Here is a 21,190-nt window from a genome sequence, read left to right on the forward strand (position 1 = left end):
TAAAGCCAATCACAGACCTGCTAGACCTGCCCACCATCTGGAGGAAGATGACTTGATTGTTGCCAGTGCCACTACCAGTCTCAGAAAGAAGGAATTTCACTGTGATTGAGAGAACCGCAATCAGGTGACAGTTTGTGGCATTACTGTTGATCTTCTGGCAACTTTGTTGAAATTATTCCTGAACGTTTGCATCACTTACTACTAAACCCCTGCACACTGTGCCCTTTTAAGCCAGAGCCTGTATTCAGCGCAATGAGAATCACACCCAACCAGTTTTTATCAGCAGCGGGGGCCCAACTTGTGATCTTGTACACAGGCCCACTGTTTTCAAAATGCCCCAGACCCGAGCTCATCATTGTGCATCCATTCCATATGCATGTATGTGACATCACATACATCCCATACATCTCATACTAGTACATGGGCTGAATGCAAAAGGTGGATCAGCAGGAAGAGGATGCCAAGACAGGTAGATGTCTCGTCTCTGCTTCCTTTCACCACTCACACATATCATAGAAGAGAAAAGGGTACAGCAGTGGAGCAGATGAGCAGGAGGATACAGCGGTGGGGAAAATGAGCAGGAGGATACAGCTGTGGGGAAAATGAGCAGGAGGATACAGCTGTGGGGAAAATGAGCAGGAGGATACAGCGGTGGGGAAAATGAGCAGGAGGATACAGCGGTGGGGAAAATGAGCAGGAGGATACAGCGGTGGGGAAAATGAGCAGGAGGATACAGCGGTGGGGAAAATGAGCAGGAGGATACAGCGGTGGGGAAAATGAGCAGGAGGATACAGCGGTGGGGAAAATGAGCAGGAGGATACAGCGGTGGGGAAAATGAGCAGGAGGATACAGCGGTGGGGAAAATTAGCAGGAGGATACAGCGGTGGGGAAAATGAGCAGGAGGATACAGCGGTGGGGAAAATGAGCAGGAGGATACAGCGGTGGGGAAAATGAGCAGGAGGATACAGCGGTGGGGAAAATGAGCAGGAGGATACAGCGGTGGGGAAAATGAGCAGGAGGATACAGCGGTGGGGAAAATGAGCAGGAGGATACAGCGGTGGGGAAAATGAGCAGGAGGATACAGCGGTGGGGAAAATGAGCAGGAGGATACAGCGGTGGGGAAAATGAGCAGGAGGATACAGAGATGACACATGTAGGGAGCTACAGTGGTGGGGCAGATGAGCAGATGGGTTCAGTGTTAGGACAGATGAGAAGGTTATTCAGTAGGGAGATAGAAGAGTATGGGGATACGGCAGTGGAGCAGATGTGCAGGGAGGTACAGTGGTGGGGCAGATGAGAGGGGTGCTGTTACAGTGGTGGGACAGACGAGCAAGGGGGTTCAGCGGTGAGACAGAAAAGCAGGGGGTACAGTGTTAGGCCAGATGAGAAGGGGGTTACAGTGGTGGGGCAGAGGAGAAAGGAGAAACATTGGTGGGACAATATAAAGATATATGCTTAATAGTTAACCAAGCATTAACAGCGCTACATATGAATAGGATAAAATATTCAAAAATATGATGACTCGTCTACTGCAGTAAAAAGTCCTCTCGTGAGGTCACACCATACATAAACCATGAACGGTAATTTTTCATTGAAATGACCAACAATCTATTAGCAATGAGCATAAAAAAAATGTGTAAAGCCCACTCCTCCTATTGACAGTTCAGTGAAGTGAAATATATAAAAAGTCAAGACGTGATATGCTTCTGATCCAGACAGTATCTTATACTGTGAATCATTTGCTGTCACACCTTCACCATTCCACCTCATGCACACCCCTTTGTGTATTTGCTTACCAGAGGTAAGTGTTAACTGGACCTGTGGAATCCTTCCACTTGTAAGGCTGCAGCACTCTTACTGAGGAATCCGCTCTCCTTACCGGGTACAGTGAGGTGGCTGTGTCATGTAAGAATACAAAGGGATACTTTCCATAGTGTCAAACTGTTTATTGAAAGTAACCAATCCCCCCTCTTACAAATTCTGCTTACAAGAAGTTTAAAAAGATAACCAGCATGTGACAGTATTAGCGTCAAGCTCACTGCCGATCAGAGTTCCAAACGAACCACCCACCGTGATGAGTCCCGGGGTGACGTTTACTGTGTAGAGCTATTGAGTCGTGTGGTCATTCCGTCTTCAAAGTGTGTGGCCACGCAATACGACTCATCATTTAAATACCATAAGATGCGGGATCCACTGCCCACAGCTAGGAGTCGCACTAAATGGGCCGCTGGGCCACTTTGAGCTCAGCGTCCCATCCATCCCTAGTGGCATTATCTCTAGCTACAATGCGATGACAGAGATTCCTATCACATTGTTTGTGAAATGGATTGTAACATCTGTGGGTGTCGTTTCCAACGCCAACAGATATTTAACAACCTCAAAGTATTTTATTAGAATAATGTGTATATCATTATGCTTGCATATGAAAGGCACTAAAATATTAAAAACATTAATGAATACCCCTCTAAAATGATAAAATAATTCAACAAACCAAGAATATCTGGGTTTGTCTACTAGAACATTTCAACCACTTCCTAAATTATTACCCCTTGGAAACACACACACACACACACACACACACACACACACACACACACACACACACACACACACACACACACACACACACACGGGTTTCATGAACAATACCGTGACATTGATTTATTTTGGGGCCTAATACCTTTCCACTAGGTCTCCAAATGATGTGGTCCTTCTATATATAAACGGTGGGTTTTCTGATAGTACCTTACTTAAAACCTTGTCCATACTGAGGATGTTCCAATGTTTCTTAAATATGGATTCAATGTCACGGTATTGTTCATGAAACCCATGGGGTGTGTGTGTATATGTATGTATGTGTGTGTTCAGTGGTGGGGCAGATGCGAAAGGGGAACCATTGGTGGGGCAGTTGAGTAGGGGGTACAGTGGTGAAACAGATTTGCAAGGGGGACAACTATCTGAGATGTGAAGGTGCATTAATTTGGGCTGAGCTGAGGCGTGAGTGCAGGGTGTTAATTTCTCACTACTAAAGTAGTTTATAACATTTACTTTATATAAAATCCTTTTCATGATTCCAGTCACGTGGAAAAAAATAAGTCCGCTCCAAAAACTGTAGCTGCTGAATTTTTAAACAGCCACTCACCTGTCCTATGATCCAGCGGTGTGCTCACCCCAGTCGGTCTCACCCACTGTCTTCAGTCCTCGGCACCAGCACCTTCTCTATGGGCACAACCTGTGAAAGCTTGTGGCTTGTTTGGAATCCCCAAACATTATATATATATATATATATATATATATATATATATATATTTTTTTTAGCAGAGACCCTAGAGATTAAAATGGCAGTTGTTACAATATTTTATGTCGCGCTGTATTTGCACAGCGGTCTTTCAAAAGCAAATTTTGGGGAGAAAAGTACACTTCAATAAATTTTAAAAAGACGAAACCGTGACGTTGGCTCAATTATTTTTTTTGTCTAATGTGAAAGATATTACGCCAAAAATCATTCTTTATTGTAAGCAAAAAGATTGTGATTTTCATTTTATCCAGAATCGTGTAGCTCTATTGCTACGACAGGTTTAAATGTTCTGTGTACGGGGCAAATTTTCCCCCCCTTCCTTTCTAGTAAAGTAAATAGTAACAATGCAGGTTTGGCAGGCCCAGCAGTGTTATCAGTGTGTGAATGATTGAGGTAGTTAGGTAGATTTATTTTTATTTTTTGAAGAAGAATTTCAATGTCCTTTCTAGATGCATAAGCTAGTTGAGGTTGCAGCATGTACTTTGCAAGGTAAAAAAAAGATTAACTGTAGTTGGCTGAAGACTGCCAACTCCCACAGTGAAGCAGCAAATAATTTTTATCTGGCTCATTTTAGCAAGGAATGAAGTTAACTGTAGCTCTGTTGTGCGTCTGTTTCTTTTTATCCCAGCATGACCTTAGCAAGGCTGCCATAATCTAAATGCACAGTGAAGATGTAGTCAGTAGGTCAATCCTCGCAGTAATCTGCTCACACCTGGGATGGCGGTGCAGTCCTGTAGGCCATGTTGTGCAGCAGCAGTGCTGTCTGCCTCCTATAGTGCTTTGTGGTGTGGGAATAAATCCAAGTCCATCTCACAGGTGACAGTCTGCCATATGGTGGTGAGTTCTCTAGTGTGATGCTGGATGTACTGTGCACCGATCAAGGGAAGTAAAAAAAAGTCATATGTTCTCCTGGGACCGAACAATGTGTACTTTCCTTTATTTACTCTTTACTTTTTGAACTTGGTGCACCATTTATTTTATTTTATATACTCTTTATTTTGCTTTCAACATAAGCATAACAGACACAATCAGATTTGGGGTGATCAGTGTTTCTTATCGTTCCAAACATTCTAAAAATAAATTGAAGAATAGATCACCGATTAACTCTTACACATAATCAACAAAAATAAAATAACATATGACGCCAAGTAAAAAAAATAAGGGAAAATGTAGATTCCAAAGTGTCGTATAGACTAGGCTAGGATGTAGGCCTGGAATCGGAGGCATTGTAAACACCAATGTTGGTCATATGCCAACTCAACAGGAAAAGGAGGTCATAGTGACCACCGTATTAATAACCAGGAAGATAAACAGTGGGCTGCAAGATGGTGTCTCATCTGCATGTGGCCCATCATGTTAAGGGGACACTCAAGTAACTACCGTGAAATACTTTTTACTGAATGATCATTGTTCCTCCAACATCAAGCCTCTCCCATGGGTAGTTTACTTTATATGTTGCTGCTTTTGGTGGAACTTCTGCTGTTCATACAGGTTTCTGTAGGCAAATCGATGGACTAGTCATAGTTTACAATTAGATGTACAGTAAATAGATTAGGAAATCTTTAACTTTCAATTTTGATATTACTGTATATAGTAATGTAAGACTTTCAGCCACCTGGAAGTTGGTGTTCTACTGTTAAAATGTTAAAATGTAATAATGGAAGTCTTTTCCGCGTACACACGATCGGAATTCTCGTCGGAAAAAGCTCTGATGGTTTTCCCGACGGAATTCGGCTCAAGCTGTCTTGCCTACACGCGGTCACATCAAATTCCGATCGTTTAACGCGGTGACGTACAACGTGTACGACGTGACTAGAAAGAGGAAGTTCAATAGCCAGTATCCAATAGCTTCTGTCTCGTAGTTGAATCTGAGCATGCGTGATTTTTGGCATGTCGGAATTGCATACACACAATCGGAATTATCGATAGAAAGTTTTTTCGTCAGTAAAATTGAGAACATGCTATCAATTTTTGACTGGCGGAAATTCGGACAGCTAAATTCCAATGGAGCATACACACGGTCGCATTTTCCGATGAAAAGCTCTCATCGGTCCTTTTCTGGCTGGAATTCCGTTTGTACGCGGCATTAGTGTCGGTTCACACTGTGGCAGCACGACTGCCTCAGGCGACCGGAACACGACCGCTGCAGCGACTTGCAAAACGATTTCTGTATAGAAGTCAATGCAAGTCGCCCCCAAAGTCATACAGGAACCTTTTTTGCTCCGATTAGAACGGTTCCATTGTACAGAACGGGACACCACTCAGGCGGCTAAGTTGTCCCAGTGTGAACCGACCCTTGGAGAAAAGCGAACAGCCCATTGGTAGTGGAGGACTGCATATGCAGAAAAACCTGGCAGTGTATGACAATCGACTTCCCTTAGTCCTATACATGCAGAAAATTGTAGACAAATCGTATTGTAACCTTATACACATTGGGCAAAACACTGGCTACTTTCTGTACTGTGCCAAGGTTTACTTCCTTTCTGAACTCCTTAAATGTTGTTTCTCTTAAAGACCCATGCACCCACAGGAGCATTCAAGTGATACTAAACAGAGACGCATTAATTGCCATAATTCATTCAGATAAATTATATATATCATGCCATTTTTATTTATTTTTTAAATACTCAGTGCCTTATTTCCACAGCGCTGTGGTCACAAACTATTGCCCTGTTTGGCATCTGCAGGAAAAGATCCTCAGGGCCCACTAACAGGCCAGGTTTGCAAGATAACTGAAATGCATCACAGGTAATATAATTTGCTGCTCAGTGATTGCAGTATTCTAGTCTGCATCTCCCCAAGGTAATACATAAAACCTGGCCTGTTAGTGGGCCCTGAGGACAGGGTTGATGACCACTGCTCTACAGTGTGAGTCTGTGTCTGGCCAGCCCCGATTGGTGCTGTGCTAGTCACATGACATAAAGAAAGTATTTCAGAAGAGCAATTCAAATATATATATATATATATATATATATATATATATATATATTATTGTTTTACAACTCCCAATAAATCTTTATTAAACATCAGATGTGTATTGTGTATCAATATCGCATAGGCAGAGTCAAAGATGGCTGACAGTAGCTTTCATTCTGTTCAGACAGCATCTGCATAGAAGGCTCCTTTTTACTTTACAGGAATTGGCAAATACACTAGATTTTATACTGATTTTATATTAAAACCTTTTTTTTTTTTTTTTGCATTTCCTAGTGAATGTAATCAATCGGTATACTATATCCTGCTCCCATGGTGTTTTAAAGTTGGGAGAATTTGGGGGGGGGGGGGTGTATGCCCACATATGTGACTCTATAGTCAGAAGTGCTGCACAGATGAGAAAAGGGAGGAAACTAAGAGTTTAGAATGGAACTTGAATTGAGCATGCTCCATAGAGGACACCATCTGGTCTACACAATCTCAAGCTACGATGGGGACACACAGAAGATGGGAGGGACAGCTGAAGGCAGGCTCAACCAGGTATATTTCACTCTACATGGGACAAATGCTTTGTGAGCATTAGGGCCGAAACAACGAATCGATTAATCGATTATGAAATTAATCGATTACTATTTTCATAATCTATTAATCGGCCACTAACATAATGGGGTTAGAAAAAAACCCTAAAAGTAGCCATTTATAGTACAAAAAGAGCAAATCGCTACTGTAAATATTACTTTCACTGTCCCATAGTAAAAACTGAACCCCTTACAGTAGCGATAATTTGCTCCTTTTGCACTAATTTTATTTTTTTTAACCCATTATGTTATTAAACATCTCAGGCCTGGGTCACACCTCTTTGTTTTTTGGTGCCATTTGCAGAAACGCACTACAGTTCATTGACATGGTTTCCTATGGGACAAGTTCACATCCATGATTTTTTCAGCTGCTGCATATTTGGAAAAGACGAGGACTTTTTTTTTTTTTTAACGCAAAACTGTGCTTTTTTGGTTCAATATACTTCAATGGAGAAGCTGCAGAAAAGCATGCAATAATGCGTTTTTGCAGCAATTTGTGTTTTTTTTAATCTGCCCAGCAAATTGGGCCAAAAAATATGTAAAAATGCAGCAAAATTACCTATTTAAAAAAAAAAAATTTAAGGTTATTAACCGATTAATCGAAACAATAATCGGCCAACTAATCGATTAGGAAAATAATCGTTAGTTGCAGCCCTAGTGAGCATGCACACTGTTATACCATGTAACGAGAGTCTGGTTTTAACCAATTCTGGACCGCCCACCACGTGTATTTGTCGCTACTTTGACGTTTATTACCGGGGTTATAGCAGCAAATAGCTGCCATAACCCTGATATGTTTTTAAACTACGGGCTGTCCACTTTAACCATGGGATTCGCCATGGGATCACTTTTTTTTACTTTTTTTAACCCCTTGATTGCCCCTAGTGTTAACCCCTTCACTGCCAGTGGCGTTTTTACAGTAATCAAAGCATTTTTATAGCATTGATTGCTCTATTAATTCCAATGGTTCCAAAAATGTGTCAAAATTGTCCAATGTGTCCACCATAATGTCGCAGTCCTGATTTAAAAATTGCAGATTGGCGTCATTACAAGGAAAAAAAATAACAAAAATGCCATAACGATCCCCTATTTTGTAGAGGCTATAACTTTTGCGCAAACTAATCAATAAACGCTTATTGCAATTTTTAATTTTTTTTCATTTTTATTTCAAAAATATGTAGAATACATATCAGCCTAAACTGAGGAAAACCGTTTTTTTTTTTATATATTTTTGTATTTTTGGGGGATATTTATAATAGCAAAAAGTAAAAAATAATGCCTTCTTTTTTTCAAAAATGGCGCGTTTTTTTTTTTTTTGTCTATGGCGCAAAAAATAACCTCAGAGGTGATCAAATACCACCAAAAGAAAACTCTATTTGAGAGAAAAAAAGGATATCAATTTTGTTTGGGTGCAATGTGGCACGACTGTGCAATTGTCAGTTAAAGCGATGCAGTGCCAAATCGCAAAAAGTGCTCTGGTCGGGAAAGGGGTAAATTCTTCCGGGGCTGAAGCAGTTAAAGGGCCCATTTTTTTCTTGCTTATAAGTGTAAATGTGAGATTTGAGCTCTTTTTGACCCCAGATCTTGTCTTTTTAAAGAGGCCCTGTCCTGCTTATTTCCTGCTTATTTCTATTACGAGGAATATTTGCATTTCTTGTAACAAGAATAAACGTGCTTTTAAAGAGACCGTGTAAAATCAAATGTATTTTTTATTTTTATTTATTTTTTAAATGCAAATCATCCCTCCGAGCTTGCACGCAGACGCGAACGCATACGCAAGTTGCACGCACATGTAAGCAGTGTTCAAATAACACATGAGGTATCACCGTGATCGTTGGAGCAAGATCAATAATTCTAGCGCTAGATCTCCTCTGTAACTTTAAACGGTAACCTGTTAAAAAAAAAAAAAGAAAAAAAAAAAGCATTGCCTATGGAGATTTTTAAGTGCCAAAGTTTGTCGCCATTCCACAAGCGTGCATAATTTAAGCATGACATGTTGGGTATCAATTTACTTTAGTGTAATATTATCTTTCACAGTCTGTTACTGTTTCTTTTTTTTTAAATAAAAAATAAATAAAAAATTTCCCAAAAATTAGCGTTTGTAAGACTGCTGCGCAAATACCGTGTGACATAAACTATTGCAATGATCTCCATTTTATTCTCTAGGGTCTCTGCTAAATAAAAATAAAGTATACATATGTTTGGGGGTTCTAAGTATTTTTCTAGCAAAAAATATAGATTTTTAACTTGTAAATAACAAGAGTCAAATATAGGCTTGGTCCTTTAGTGGTTTAAGTGTAAGTTTACCTTTACAGAAAATCTGTAAGGTGAACTTACACTGGACCCCCCACCCCATTGCACCCGGTTCCGCTATACCTGGAGTCCAGCAATCGCCTGTTCTAACAGCTAATATAGCCGCTTTACCCGAATTTGACATTCCTGCGGCTTTCTCTCCTCTTCGCCTGCGGTGACAGGATGGGCTATGCGGATTCTGATTGATCGGTGCTGACAAGTTAGAATGCCTCCTATACGTATCTTACAAGGTACATTTAGGAGATTAAGCCGAGGGGATTTCTAAGCCCCGGATTGTTAAAGTGGCTATACAATATCTCCTAGTAGGTGATCGCCGGGCTCCAGGTCAGCGTGATGAGGGGTCCCGTATAAGTGATCCTTAGATTTCTTTTTTTCATAAAGGTGAACTTGCCCTTTAGGCTGGGTTCACACTGCTGCGGTGTACAAGATTGGATGTGATACGCACCGCACTGCAGTGCAAATCACATGCGATCTGTGCGATGCGATTTCAGCCATACAGATAGTATGGCTGAATTCGCATCGCATCCGGCCCAAACTCATACAGGACCCTTTTTTTGGTCCGCAGCAGAATTGGATCGCATGGGTGTTCACACCATGCGATCCGATTCCTGTCCGAGTTTGCAGATCGCACTGCGATATGCGAACTGATTTGGAGGTGTCATTAACTTTTCACTGACACTCCCAGCAGTTCGCATAGGGCAGTGTGAACTGCAGCCGGGAGGCATGCGATGCGGGAACCCGCAGTAGATTCACAGCGTTCCCGCATCGCAGCAGTGTGAACTCAGCCTTAATGACACTAATTCAGATATGCCCCCCTTAGTCCCTTTGTGCTATTGGTCAACACATGAAAGAAATTGGGTGTGCCTGGAATGAGTCTTAAAATGGATGATAGCAACTGGCACTTTTTGATTTTGAGTATCTGCAACACTACTCCAGGGCTCACACGGACCACCAACCTCCTAAAACTTTAACAGAGAGAAAATTCTAATAGCAATTCCTTGAAACATACTAGTAGTGAACCTGCTGACCTACAATCTGACACTTTTTCTACTCGCCCTCTTTTCCTCACTTGTACACAGAACCCTAAGGTGTATGAAAACCTTGAAAGATGGTACCATCTTTCCAACACACTACTGAAGCCTGGGACCTTGTTCCTCCAATCACATAACACTTGGCAAAAAAGCAATCAAGGGAGATGTAGAGATTGGCTGACTTCCTGTTCCAGTGTCAACATTTCCACTATGACAGGAAGTACCGGGACATTTCCACTATGACAGGAAGTATGGGGACATTTCCAGTGGGGACAACGACACTCATAAAGAGCTAGTGGGTGGTTCAAACTTTCCTCATTGCCCTTAGAGATGCACTTTAATAAAGGATAGAAAAAAAGTTGAGTGTGCAGTGTTGGTTTAGTAGAGCAGAAAACAAATGCATACATCTGCCTGTTTACAGTGGACATTTCAAGTTTTTCTTTTTATTGTGCCATGCTTTGCTGGTATACATGAACAACATTTTCCCATGATAAAAACCATTTGAAAATAGAATCCTCCTAGTTTTCAGGAATTGGACCCCACGTAAGAATAATTTTCCACAGCTGCAGAAAAATGTCTATGCTTGGATTTCTGGTCAGCCAGAATGTTGGGCTTTGCTTTGTGTACATGTGGTGTGTGCGGTTTATTATAGTTCCTTAAGCTATGGGGGAACCCAGCTTTTAGATACAGCACCAAATTACCTTTTTGGAAATTTGCCAAAGACTGACAGGAGGCGACAACGCAGAGAGGATTTGACATGAGTATCATATTTCAGGGAGCATTTAGAGATTGAAAAATATGAGCATATGGTGTTTATAATCCCTGCCTCTGACACCCGCTCTCCTCTTACAATCAGGTAGAATCAGCTCAGCAGTTCTAGTGCTTCTTAGTGCTTTCTGCAAGACTGTGCCAAGAGATCTCCAAAAAAAAAAGTCACGTTTGCCTTTATTTTACTGACTCAATTGAGCATTTAATGGTTTTGTTCTAAAAAATGTTGCTGTAGATTAAACCCGATGCAAACCTGGGAAATTCAAAATGAGCATCAATAAAATCAGTGGTTTCCATCAGTCTAAGCCATATGCCATAATGATTCGCAATTTCAGAAGATAAAGGCAGCTCAAGTGATCTTTACCTTTTAGAGTCTAAGCTGTGCCCCGTTTCCCTATTGGGCCTCGAATGCCACGCTTGTCAACTTGGGCATCGGGGCTATAGCGTGTTAAGGGACTTAATTGCCCAATGAGTCAACAGATTTTCTATGAGCTGTGGTCATCTGTTTTGAGGTTTGTCCCAGCCTGAGGCACACACTTAAATAGTATGTAGTGGTCTGAAGAAACATTTGAGTCAATTGTTCGTTTTGTCTAAGAAACATTAGACGGCCATTGCCAAAAAAAAACTGTAGTGCTGGAATTATTTTTATCAGTTTACCATCAGTGTTTTTGCATGTCAGTTTATTATATTAAGATTATAAAATGATTGTACACAAGCATGCATTTCCTGTATGTGGAATCGCTATTTGTATTTTTTTATTTTATTTTTTTAACAAATGATCTGTTCAGCAGAAAAGTAGACTAATAATGGAAATCATTTTTATAAGGAATTATTTGTACTAAAGCGTTTTCTCAAATTGAACTGTGGTTAAACCCTAGAGTCCCTTAAAGAGGGGGGGGGGGGGTCACTGGGGGAAAAAAAATGAAGTCAGCAGCTACAAATATTGTGGCTGCTGACTTTTAATAAAAGGACACTTGCCTGTCCAGGGATCCAGTGCTGTCTTCTCCCAGGCTAGTTCTTCACTAGCCTTCGTGTTCCTGGTGCCAGCATCCTAACTGTGGGCAGCCAGCTATGCTGCTTTCAGCTTCACAGCTGGCTGCCCACTGCGCATACATGAACCGCGTTGTGCTTTGTGAATGGTCCTGCAGTTTTCTGGGACCTGTGACATGTCCCAGAAGACGGCAAGGTAGGAGGGGAGAGCATTTCTGTTTTGGATCGCCTAGGCGATCTGAGCAGAAGTGGGAACAGGTACCTGTCAAAACTACATTCCAAATGTGGCAGGAGGTCTTAAAGCAGAACTTCTACTTTTGGGTGGAGTTCAGTTTTAATTTCTTCTAGCCAGATTCGGCCTTCTGTAATTTGCAGCCTTGTTTGCCTATTGGCTAATTGTCACATCTCCTCTTGTGTCACAATTGTATATGCTATATTTATTTGGAACATTTTTTTTCCCACAAGTGGGTAAGGAGTTTTCTAGTCACATACACAGCATTTCATTGCCCTGGCTTGCTCATACACACTGTTTAACCACTTGCCGACCGCCGCACGACGATGTACGTCCATTTTTTAAAGAGGGATATCTCGGTAACGGCAGCAGCTGCTGCCACAACCGAGATATCCATCTCTTCAGGCGGCGGTCGGCTGTACGATAACGGTGGTCTCCGCGGCGGATTCGCCATGAGATCACCGCTATCGGCGGCGGGAGAGGTGCCACCCCCCCTCCCACCGCCCTCCCGCACCTTCCGCCGCTTACCGGAGCCGTCGGTAGCGGCGGAGGCGATCGGGTCCTTCCGTCTGCTGGGCATAGAGACAAGTGAGGCTAAGATGGCCCCCACTCGTCTCTATACCATAGGAGGGCGGAAGCGACGTCAAAACGTCACTTCCGCCCATACCTCTTAAAGGTATATTTTTTTTTTTTAAATGTCAGATTTTTTTTTTTTTTTTTTTTTTTTGCATTTTAGCCCAAATATGAGATCTGAGGACCTTTTGACCCCAGATCTCATATTTAAGAGGACCTGTCATGCTTTTTTCTATTACAAGGGATGTTTACATTCCTTGTAATAGGAATAAAAGTGATCCATTTTTTTTTTTTTTTTTTAAAGTGTAAAAATAAATAAAATAAATTAAAATAAGAAAAAAAAAAATTTTTTTAAAAACACCCCGTTACGACGAGCTTGCGCACAGAAGCGAGCGCATACGTGAGTAGCGCCCGCATATGAAAACGGTGGTCAAACCACATATGTGAGGTATCGCCGCGATCGGTAGAGCGAGAGCAATAATTCTAGCCCTAGACCTCCTCTGTAACGCAAAAAATGCAACCTGTAGAATTTTTTAAATGTCGCTTATGGAGATTTTTGAGGCTAAAAGTTTGACGCCATTCCACGAGCGGGCGCAATTTTGAAGCGTGACATGTTGGGTATCAATTTACTCGGCATACCATTATCTTTCACAGTATAAAAAAAAATTGGGCTAATTTTACTGTTGTCTTATTTTTTTATTCAAAAAAGTGAATTTTTTCCAAAAAAAGTGCGCTTCTAAGACCGCTGTGCAAATACGGTGTGAAAAAAAGTATTTCAATGACCGCCATTTTATTCTCTAGGGTGTTAGAAAAAAAACAATATAAAATGTTTGGGGGTTCTAAGTAATTTTCTAGCAAAAAAAACTGTTTTAAACATGGAAACACCAAGTCCGAAAAAGAGGCCTGGTCCTTAAGTGGTTAAATAGTGAAGGGCTTGAACTTGGTACATTTTGTAAATTCTAGCATATGTACAAAGATCTGAGCCTGTATTCTTTTTGGATGCAGTCTGCATGTTTGCAGTCATTTTCCTACAAGATTTGTGTGGATCCAACACCTTAGAAGGCTATAGATATGTGGACTAACGTAACCAGAAAGTCAGCCATGGACTATTGGATTGTACATGTATTGTTATATTTTGATCTTAACCTGGATTTCCTTTTCTTTCCAAGGATGAAGAGGAAGAAATTAAACTGGAAATCAATATGCTGAAGAAATATTCCCATCACAGAAATATTGCCACTTACTATGGTGCTTTCATCAAAAAGAGTCCTCCCGGTCATGATGACCAACTCTGGGTAAGCTGTTTTATTTAGATTTTCCAGACCTGTGTGTGATGTGTTCTCTCTCCAAGCTGTTTACAGTAAACAAGATCCGTGCTGAAACCACTGCATTGATGCTTTTCAGCAATAAGGGCCAGTTCATGCCACAAAAGGCGCAGGAACGCGCGCTCCGAGTTCCTGTGCAATTACCATGCAATCTAGGTGCAGTGTTATTTCAACCCATTCATTTTCGGGCCAGTTCACACCAGAACCACGTTCAAAACCCACTATAGTTGCGGTCTGCAGCAGGTATGAAATGTTAATGACACCCCAAACACTGGTTGCAATTGCAGTGCATTTACCTGCACGGTATTGCATGGTACGTTTGGGGTGCCATTAACACCGAGACACTGCAGATCGCAAGTGCAATGCATTTTAAACACTGTGAAGGAAACGCACATGGAATGCGGGTTTCCCGCACTGCGTTCTGATGTGAACTGGCCCATTCAGAGAGAGGACAATGTAGCCTTAATCATCTCAGGGTTCATCCCCTGTTAAGTGCACAGTTGGAAGATGGGAGTACATCTGATAATAATGTTCCCTTTTATAAAGCGTGTGTGAATGAGCCATTAATAAAGGTTTAATATAGGTCAGCGTTGACGATTTACAGAGTGCTTTATATTCACATCAGTCCCTGCCCTCTTTGAGCTTACAATCTAATGTACCTACATCAGATACATACATATATTAGGGCCAACTTGGGCAGGAGCCAGTTAACCTACTCAAATGTCCTTGGAGTATAGGAGGAAACTGGAGTCCCCAGAGGAAACGCACAGAGAGAACATGCAATCTCAAGGCAGGTAGTGGTTGTTCCCTTGATTGGTATTTAAAATTACTAGTCGGAGGATGAGCATGACCAGCATTATTATGTAGTCTAGCAGTGACAGCCTCTTGGCACAGGTATAATTTATTTCATCATTTATTTTGTTCTTTGTAAGCTAGCATTTTTGGAATGAGATCTGCAATGGCAGCCTGCAAATGTCTATTAGGAAATGGTTACTTCTTGAAAATGTATGTAAAGTTACAGCAAGCATTCAGCATTCCCATTAAAGGGCCTTTATAGTAAAAAAAATAAATAAATAATAATAATTGTATTCTTAACTGTATACAGGATTAAAACTTTGAATTCCTTTTTATTGCATAGACCTTTTAAATATATTAAAAAAAAAAAAAAAAAAAAAAAATATATATATATATATATATATATATATATATATATATATATATATATATATATATATATATATATATAATATCATTTTTTTTTCCAGCTATACATGTAATCAGACTGTCCAGCAAAACTTGACCGTTCATGGTGTTGGGACAACTTTCTGTATACTGACAGGGGTGCTTAAAGTGGAAGTTCATACAAAATCTAACAGTAAACCTAACCTATCTAGACCTGCAAAGAAGAGATTGCTATACTTGCCTATCCTGTAGCCAGTCTGATCCCACGTTGAGCTGTCAGCGGTGGCGTCAGTGTGTGCAAGAGAGGCAGCCAACAACAGAAGCCTCATAGTAAGTCTATGGTGATGTCACTTCCCAGGCATTTCAAAGCTGTTGGCGGCTTTCTCTCTCTACACAGCAGCTGTCGCTGGAGACTGGGCCGAATTGGCTTCAGAAAAGGTTAGTATAGCATTTTTTTTATTTGCAGGGTTCAAGAGATTAGGTTTAGCGTGTGGCTGGGATTAGGTTTAGCGTTGAACTTCCACTTTAACAACTGTAACTTTGAGTATTCTAAACTTTTTTTTTTTTTTTTTTCCACAACGGAAAAAGCCGCTACAGTAACTAAAACGCTGGATCTGGGCTTTGATTTGTTAATCGCCTATGAAAGTCTGTCTATAGCTACATGTCCATCAAGGACTACCCTGTCAGCAGGGTGATGACACTGCAGTGATTTCATTTCCACCGTTTTTTTCACCCTGTTAGAGGAAGTGGAAAATCAACAGATAATAAAACTGTTAAAGGGGAATTTAGAAAAACAAACTAGTGTTTATTTTGGTGACAGATTGCGGCATAATGTTTTTTTGATTTTGCCAATGTTAAGGATGAGCTCAGGTGTGTTCGCAACCCACACGTGCAGAGCCCACCAGGAAGTTGGCACTGCACATCGCTAATCGCAGGCAGTGAGACATTTTCCAAATCCGCAGCTGCAGAGATCGAGAAATGTCTCGCTGCCTGTGATTAGCGCTGTGCATTGCTGAATTCCTGGCAAGCTCTGCATGTGTGGGTTGCAAACACGACTAAACTCATCCTTAGGCAATAGTCCCTCTTTAAGGTCCAGCTTGCCCAGACTGAGGCTGAAATGTGCTTTAGACCGGGTTCACACTTGTACGACAAATGCTCCGACATTGGGAGCTCATGTCGCATGACGTGTGCAAATCAATGTATCCCTATGAGAGCCGCCATAACTGGTCCGACTTTGAAAATGCTCCCTGCACTACTGGGTCCGACTTTGAAAATGCTCCCTGCACTACTTTGGTGCAAATTCAGTGATATTCAATGGCTGAAGTAGGATCATAGTTTGGATCGCTGTCTTAACTGATTCGACTTTGGCATGCGACTTGTGCTCTGATGATCTTGAAGGGGGAACTCCACACCAAATATAAAATAAAAACCAGCATTGGTTCCCCCTCCAATAGCATACCAGGCCCTTTGGTCTGCTATGAATCATAAGTTAACCCCCCCCCCCCCCCCCACACAGAAAAAACTGCATGGGGGTCTCCCTCAAAATCCATACCAGACCCTTATATCTGAGTACACAGCCCGGTAGGGCAGGAAAGGGAGTGGGGACAAGCAAGTGCCCCCCCCTCCTGAACCATACCAGGCCGCATGCCCTCGACATGGGGGGGTGCTATTTTGATGAGGACAATGGCCTCTTCCCGACAACACTGGCCGTTGGTTGTCAGGGTCTGCGGGCAGGGGGGCTTATTGGAATCTGGAAGCCTCCTTTTAATTCACCTAAAAAAAGGGTAAAAAATAAAATGCAGTTCACAGGTTTTTAAAGTCATTTATTAAGACAGCGGACAGAGGGAGAAGAACCAGAGAGGGTTAGAAGACCCGGCAGAGGCAGAAGACGTTGCCAGAAGTGGAAGAAGAGCAGGAGAGGAAGTCGGAAGACGCCAGAGCTGTCTTAATAAATTACTTTAAAAACCTATGTACTGCGTTTTTATTTTTAACACTTTTTTTTTTTTTTTTGGTGAATAGGAGGTAGGGTGTACAAATATATGGTGGGGGGGCCGGGATCTGGGACCCCCCTTATTAAAGGGGACTTCCAGATCCCGATAAGCCCCCGCCCGCAGACCCTGACAACCAATGGCCAGGGTTGTCGGGAAGAGGCCCTTGTCCGCTTCAACATGGGGACAAGGTGCTTTGAGGGCATGCTGCCAGATGCGGTTCAGGTGGGGGGGGGGGCACACTCGCTTGTCCCCACCCCCTTTCCTGACCTGCCGGGCTGTGTTCTCGGATAAGGGTCCGGTATGGATTTTGGGGAGGACCCACATGCAGTTTTCTTGGCGTGGGGGTTCTCCTTAATGTGTGGGGTGTTTTATTCTTTGTTCAACCCAGCAAAGTCCCTCCCTGCTAAGCTATTGTGTTCTGACAGGTGGACTGATCACCCACCCACCAGAACGCACTGTTAATTTTACAGCATGCCCACTTGGCAAAGGCTGGAATGGCTGCTGTACACAATGGGCAAATGTCGGCCGGGTTTCTGTTGAATCGTCCACGATTTAGCCAGTGTGTACCAACCTAAAGTGATTGTAAAGTTTTTTTTTTTTTTGCTTTATAAAAATAACAGATGTCATACTTGCCTGCTCTGTGCAAGTGTTTTCAAAAGAGCAGCCCCAAAGCTCCTCTTCTGAGGTGCCCTGGTAGCGCTCCTGGCCCCTTCTCTTCATCGGGTGCCCCCACGGAGAGCTGCTTTCCATGGGGGCACTCATGCATGCATGTTCACGAGTCCCGCTGCTGCGTCCATTGACACAGACAGCAGGCCTTGACCCCACCTTCCCCGCTCTCGTGTCACTGGATTTGATTGACCATTGACCGCAGCAGGAGCCAATCTATCCAATGAGGACAGAGACAGCAGCTAGAGCCGTTGGGCTCGTACTTGTCGCTGGAACAAATGGGTTTAGGTAAGAAAAAGAGGGGGCTTTGGGGGGCAGCTGCAGCACAGGTTTTTCACCTTAGGGCCAGTTCACACCAGATACAGTTCCATGCAGTTCTGTTTTTTTTTCTGTACCAATACAGTCAGTTCCCGTCAGTTTCTGCACTGGAAACTAACTGCATAGTGTGAACTAGAGCCATTGTAATACATGGAAAACACTGTGCATGCATTTTTAGTGCAGAAAAAAGTGCGCGGAACTGCGTCTGGTGTGGACTGGCACCTTAATGCATAGAATGCATTAAGATGAAAAACCTTGAGACTTTTCAACCCCTTTTAGTGCCAGTTCACACCAGATGCAGTTCTGTGTGCTTTTTTTTTCTGCACTAAAAATGCATGCAGTGTTTTCCATGTATTCCAATGGCTCTAGTTCACACCATGCAGTCAGTTTCTGGTGCAGAAACTGACTGGAACTGACTGCATGGTGTGAACTAGAGTTGGAATACATGGAAAACACACTGCATGCATTTTTAGTGCAGAAAAAGGGCATGGAACTGACCCTAAAGGAAAGTAGTAGTTTAACACTTTCAAAGACTGTAAAGCCTCCTCTGTACTGGAATTATTTGAAGTGAACTTGATCCGGATTCAACTTCTGTATGCTGGTGAAGAGTTAAGCTGCCTGTGAATGGTGCCAAGCCAGCAGATGATCATACTGCCTAGTTAGACTGGGTCTAAGGGGATTAGACGGCATTTGAAACAGAAGAATTATTGTTGGTTGTGTTTAGATACCTCATCACACCTTCCATTGCTTTTGAGGAAGGACTTTTTAGTTCCATTTGGCCACCTCACTATATATTGACTAGCTATTGTCTGCTTTCTTGAAAGACCAAAGATCAAAACCACTTGTCCCTGTTAGTAGCGCTCAGTCACTAGTGCGTTTTTTTGTTTTCATCCAGTATATTACTGATCAAGGTGCGCTGGTATCTTGTGAGACGCCATTGCTGTGCTTTTGTCAGTTTTGCACAAACATTGGAGAAGTCTGTGCTTTTTTTCAGAAATCTCTAGACTTGTTAATTACAATAGTGCCCTGAGCAGATCCGATTGATCACACCACATTTCACCTTCCTACATATCGAACAACTGGTTACTACATTTTCTAATGTTCTATTTGAATATCAAAGCAGAAATGATTTTAGTATTTGTAAATCATAACAAAGATTCTCTCCTTTCTGAGGCATGACAAAGGAGCTAATGAGCATTTTACTATAAAAATGTCCTTTCATTGCCATTCTGGGATGATATGCAGTTCTGACGTTTCTTTGTTCCCCAGCTTGTAATGGAGTTTTGTGGTGCTGGCTCGATCACTGACCTGGTGAAGAATACAAAGGGGAATACTCTAAAAGAAGACTGGATTGCTTATATCTCTCGTGAAATCTTGAGGGTAAGAATGAAGTGCTCTTTTCTCTGTGTAGTGCTACAGTTATGTCATGAAATATTAATCAGCTGATTGAACCTTGTGCTAGTGCTGACAGGGAATCCTTTCTCTATAGACTTGTGACGTCACAGGATTTCCAGTTAGCATATGCAAGGGTGCTAATTGCATGAACGTACGTTCTCGGTTATAAAAATATATCTAGATGTCAAGCACATTACCCATAAATTATCATTGGAGAGCACTTTTCTTTGGCTACATTTGCTGATTGATTTATACATGCTGTCTCAAACTTATTAAACTTGAGGGCGTAAACTATCACCATAGAGAGTTGTCTTTGGATGTCCCTTATTATTGTAGTCCATCATTTTCTTGCTGTTAAGTAACAATACCCTGGCCACTTAGCCTGTTGGCGCATGCTCACAATTGCACAGTTGTTAGGTCTCCTTGAGCAAGAGCCAGCCATACAGGGCTTCTTTTTTTAGTATTAATTGCAGTATAATCAGTTCCAACATCAATAACCTTCATTAAAATATAGTTTACAGCTGAACCCCAGGCTATTCGCTTAATACATAATTGAAATATAAGCTGTCTTTTCAAAAGATTATAAATGCTCCCTATTTGTGGTTCCATACATTTCAGCTACTGATTAGTGCCATGCCTTGTCCAAACTGAGTGCTGCTGCAGTTAAACAGAACTGCCTGATTTAGGCCTTGTTCACAACATATGTGCACAAAAAAGGTGGAATAACCTAGCAGGTTTCACTTGCAGAGACACAAGTTTACATCAGTTTTAACGCGTGTTTGAGCTCGTAATTTTTTTTTCTCTCGGAGCAAAAGATTACATATACGTTGCAGATTCCTGCCTGCACAGAAAAAGTCTGCATGTGATGAGTGTGGTGCGAACAGGGCACATATAGAACAATTGTTTTCTTTGTGCCCCTGCAGAATGCATGCAGAAAAACTCCCATCTCTACACATGGTGTAAACATAAAACTTTTTTTTTTTCTGTGTAGAGTGGCCATAATTAGGTTTAGGACACCTGTCAAGCAAAAAGACCCAACTTTTGGGTTGTTCTCAAAACCATAATGGAGGGCAAATCTTTGGGGGGGGGGGGGGGTGCTACTAGTCCTGGTTACCCTGAGGACAACCAGGAATTTCCTCTAAATTCTTTTTTGGTTATGGGACAGGAAGTGAAGCGAAATCTCCACAATGGGACAGATATGGCAAAGAAAACCAACAGAGATTGTAACCCTTTCTTAGGCAAGCCATACATGATGTAATTTTCTTATCTCCAACACAGTACTGATGGGGGAATCCCTCCGGCAGCGCTGTTTTTTGCCTGCGGGGAGCCTTCCTCCACCAGCGGATCACAATCATCACTGCTGTTGGCTTAACCACCATCAGTAGTCAAATGCCAGAAATCCGACTGGTTGGTTGTACTGAAGTCGATCCATGGATTGACTTCAGTACTAGCAGTCTTCCCATAGATCATGGAGGGCCATAGTTTGAAGACCCATGCCATAGATGAATTAAATCTTGTCCAGATTCTTGCTGAACCAGACAAGATTTGATCCATCTATGGCTAGCTATGTTGAAAATGAAAAAAGTTTTGACTATA

General features: G+C 41.9%; 1 protein-coding gene across 4 annotated transcripts in view; it reads left to right on the forward strand.

The window, feature by feature from the left end:
- MAP4K4 (mitogen-activated protein kinase kinase kinase kinase 4) overlaps window positions 1–21,190 on the forward strand; it is a 271,290-nt gene that overhangs the window by 146,168 nt on the left and 103,932 nt on the right. For all 4 annotated transcript variants that reach the window (XM_077482654.1, XM_077482655.1, XM_077482656.1 and 1 more), the window contains exons 4-5: window positions 13,887–14,012; window positions 19,469–19,579. In XM_077482654.1, coding sequence (XP_077338780.1) covers window positions 13,887–14,012; window positions 19,469–19,579 — 237 coding nt within the window. The remainder of the gene's footprint in view (window positions 1–13,886; window positions 14,013–19,468; window positions 19,580–21,190) is intronic.

Source organism: Lithobates pipiens, unplaced genomic scaffold (genome assembly GCF_037356315.1).
Source record: "Lithobates pipiens isolate NorthernLeopardFrog02 unplaced genomic scaffold, aLitPip1_a1.2 Scaffold_16, whole genome shotgun sequence".
NCBI classification, from domain to species: Eukaryota; Metazoa; Chordata; class Amphibia; order Anura; family Ranidae; genus Lithobates; species Lithobates pipiens.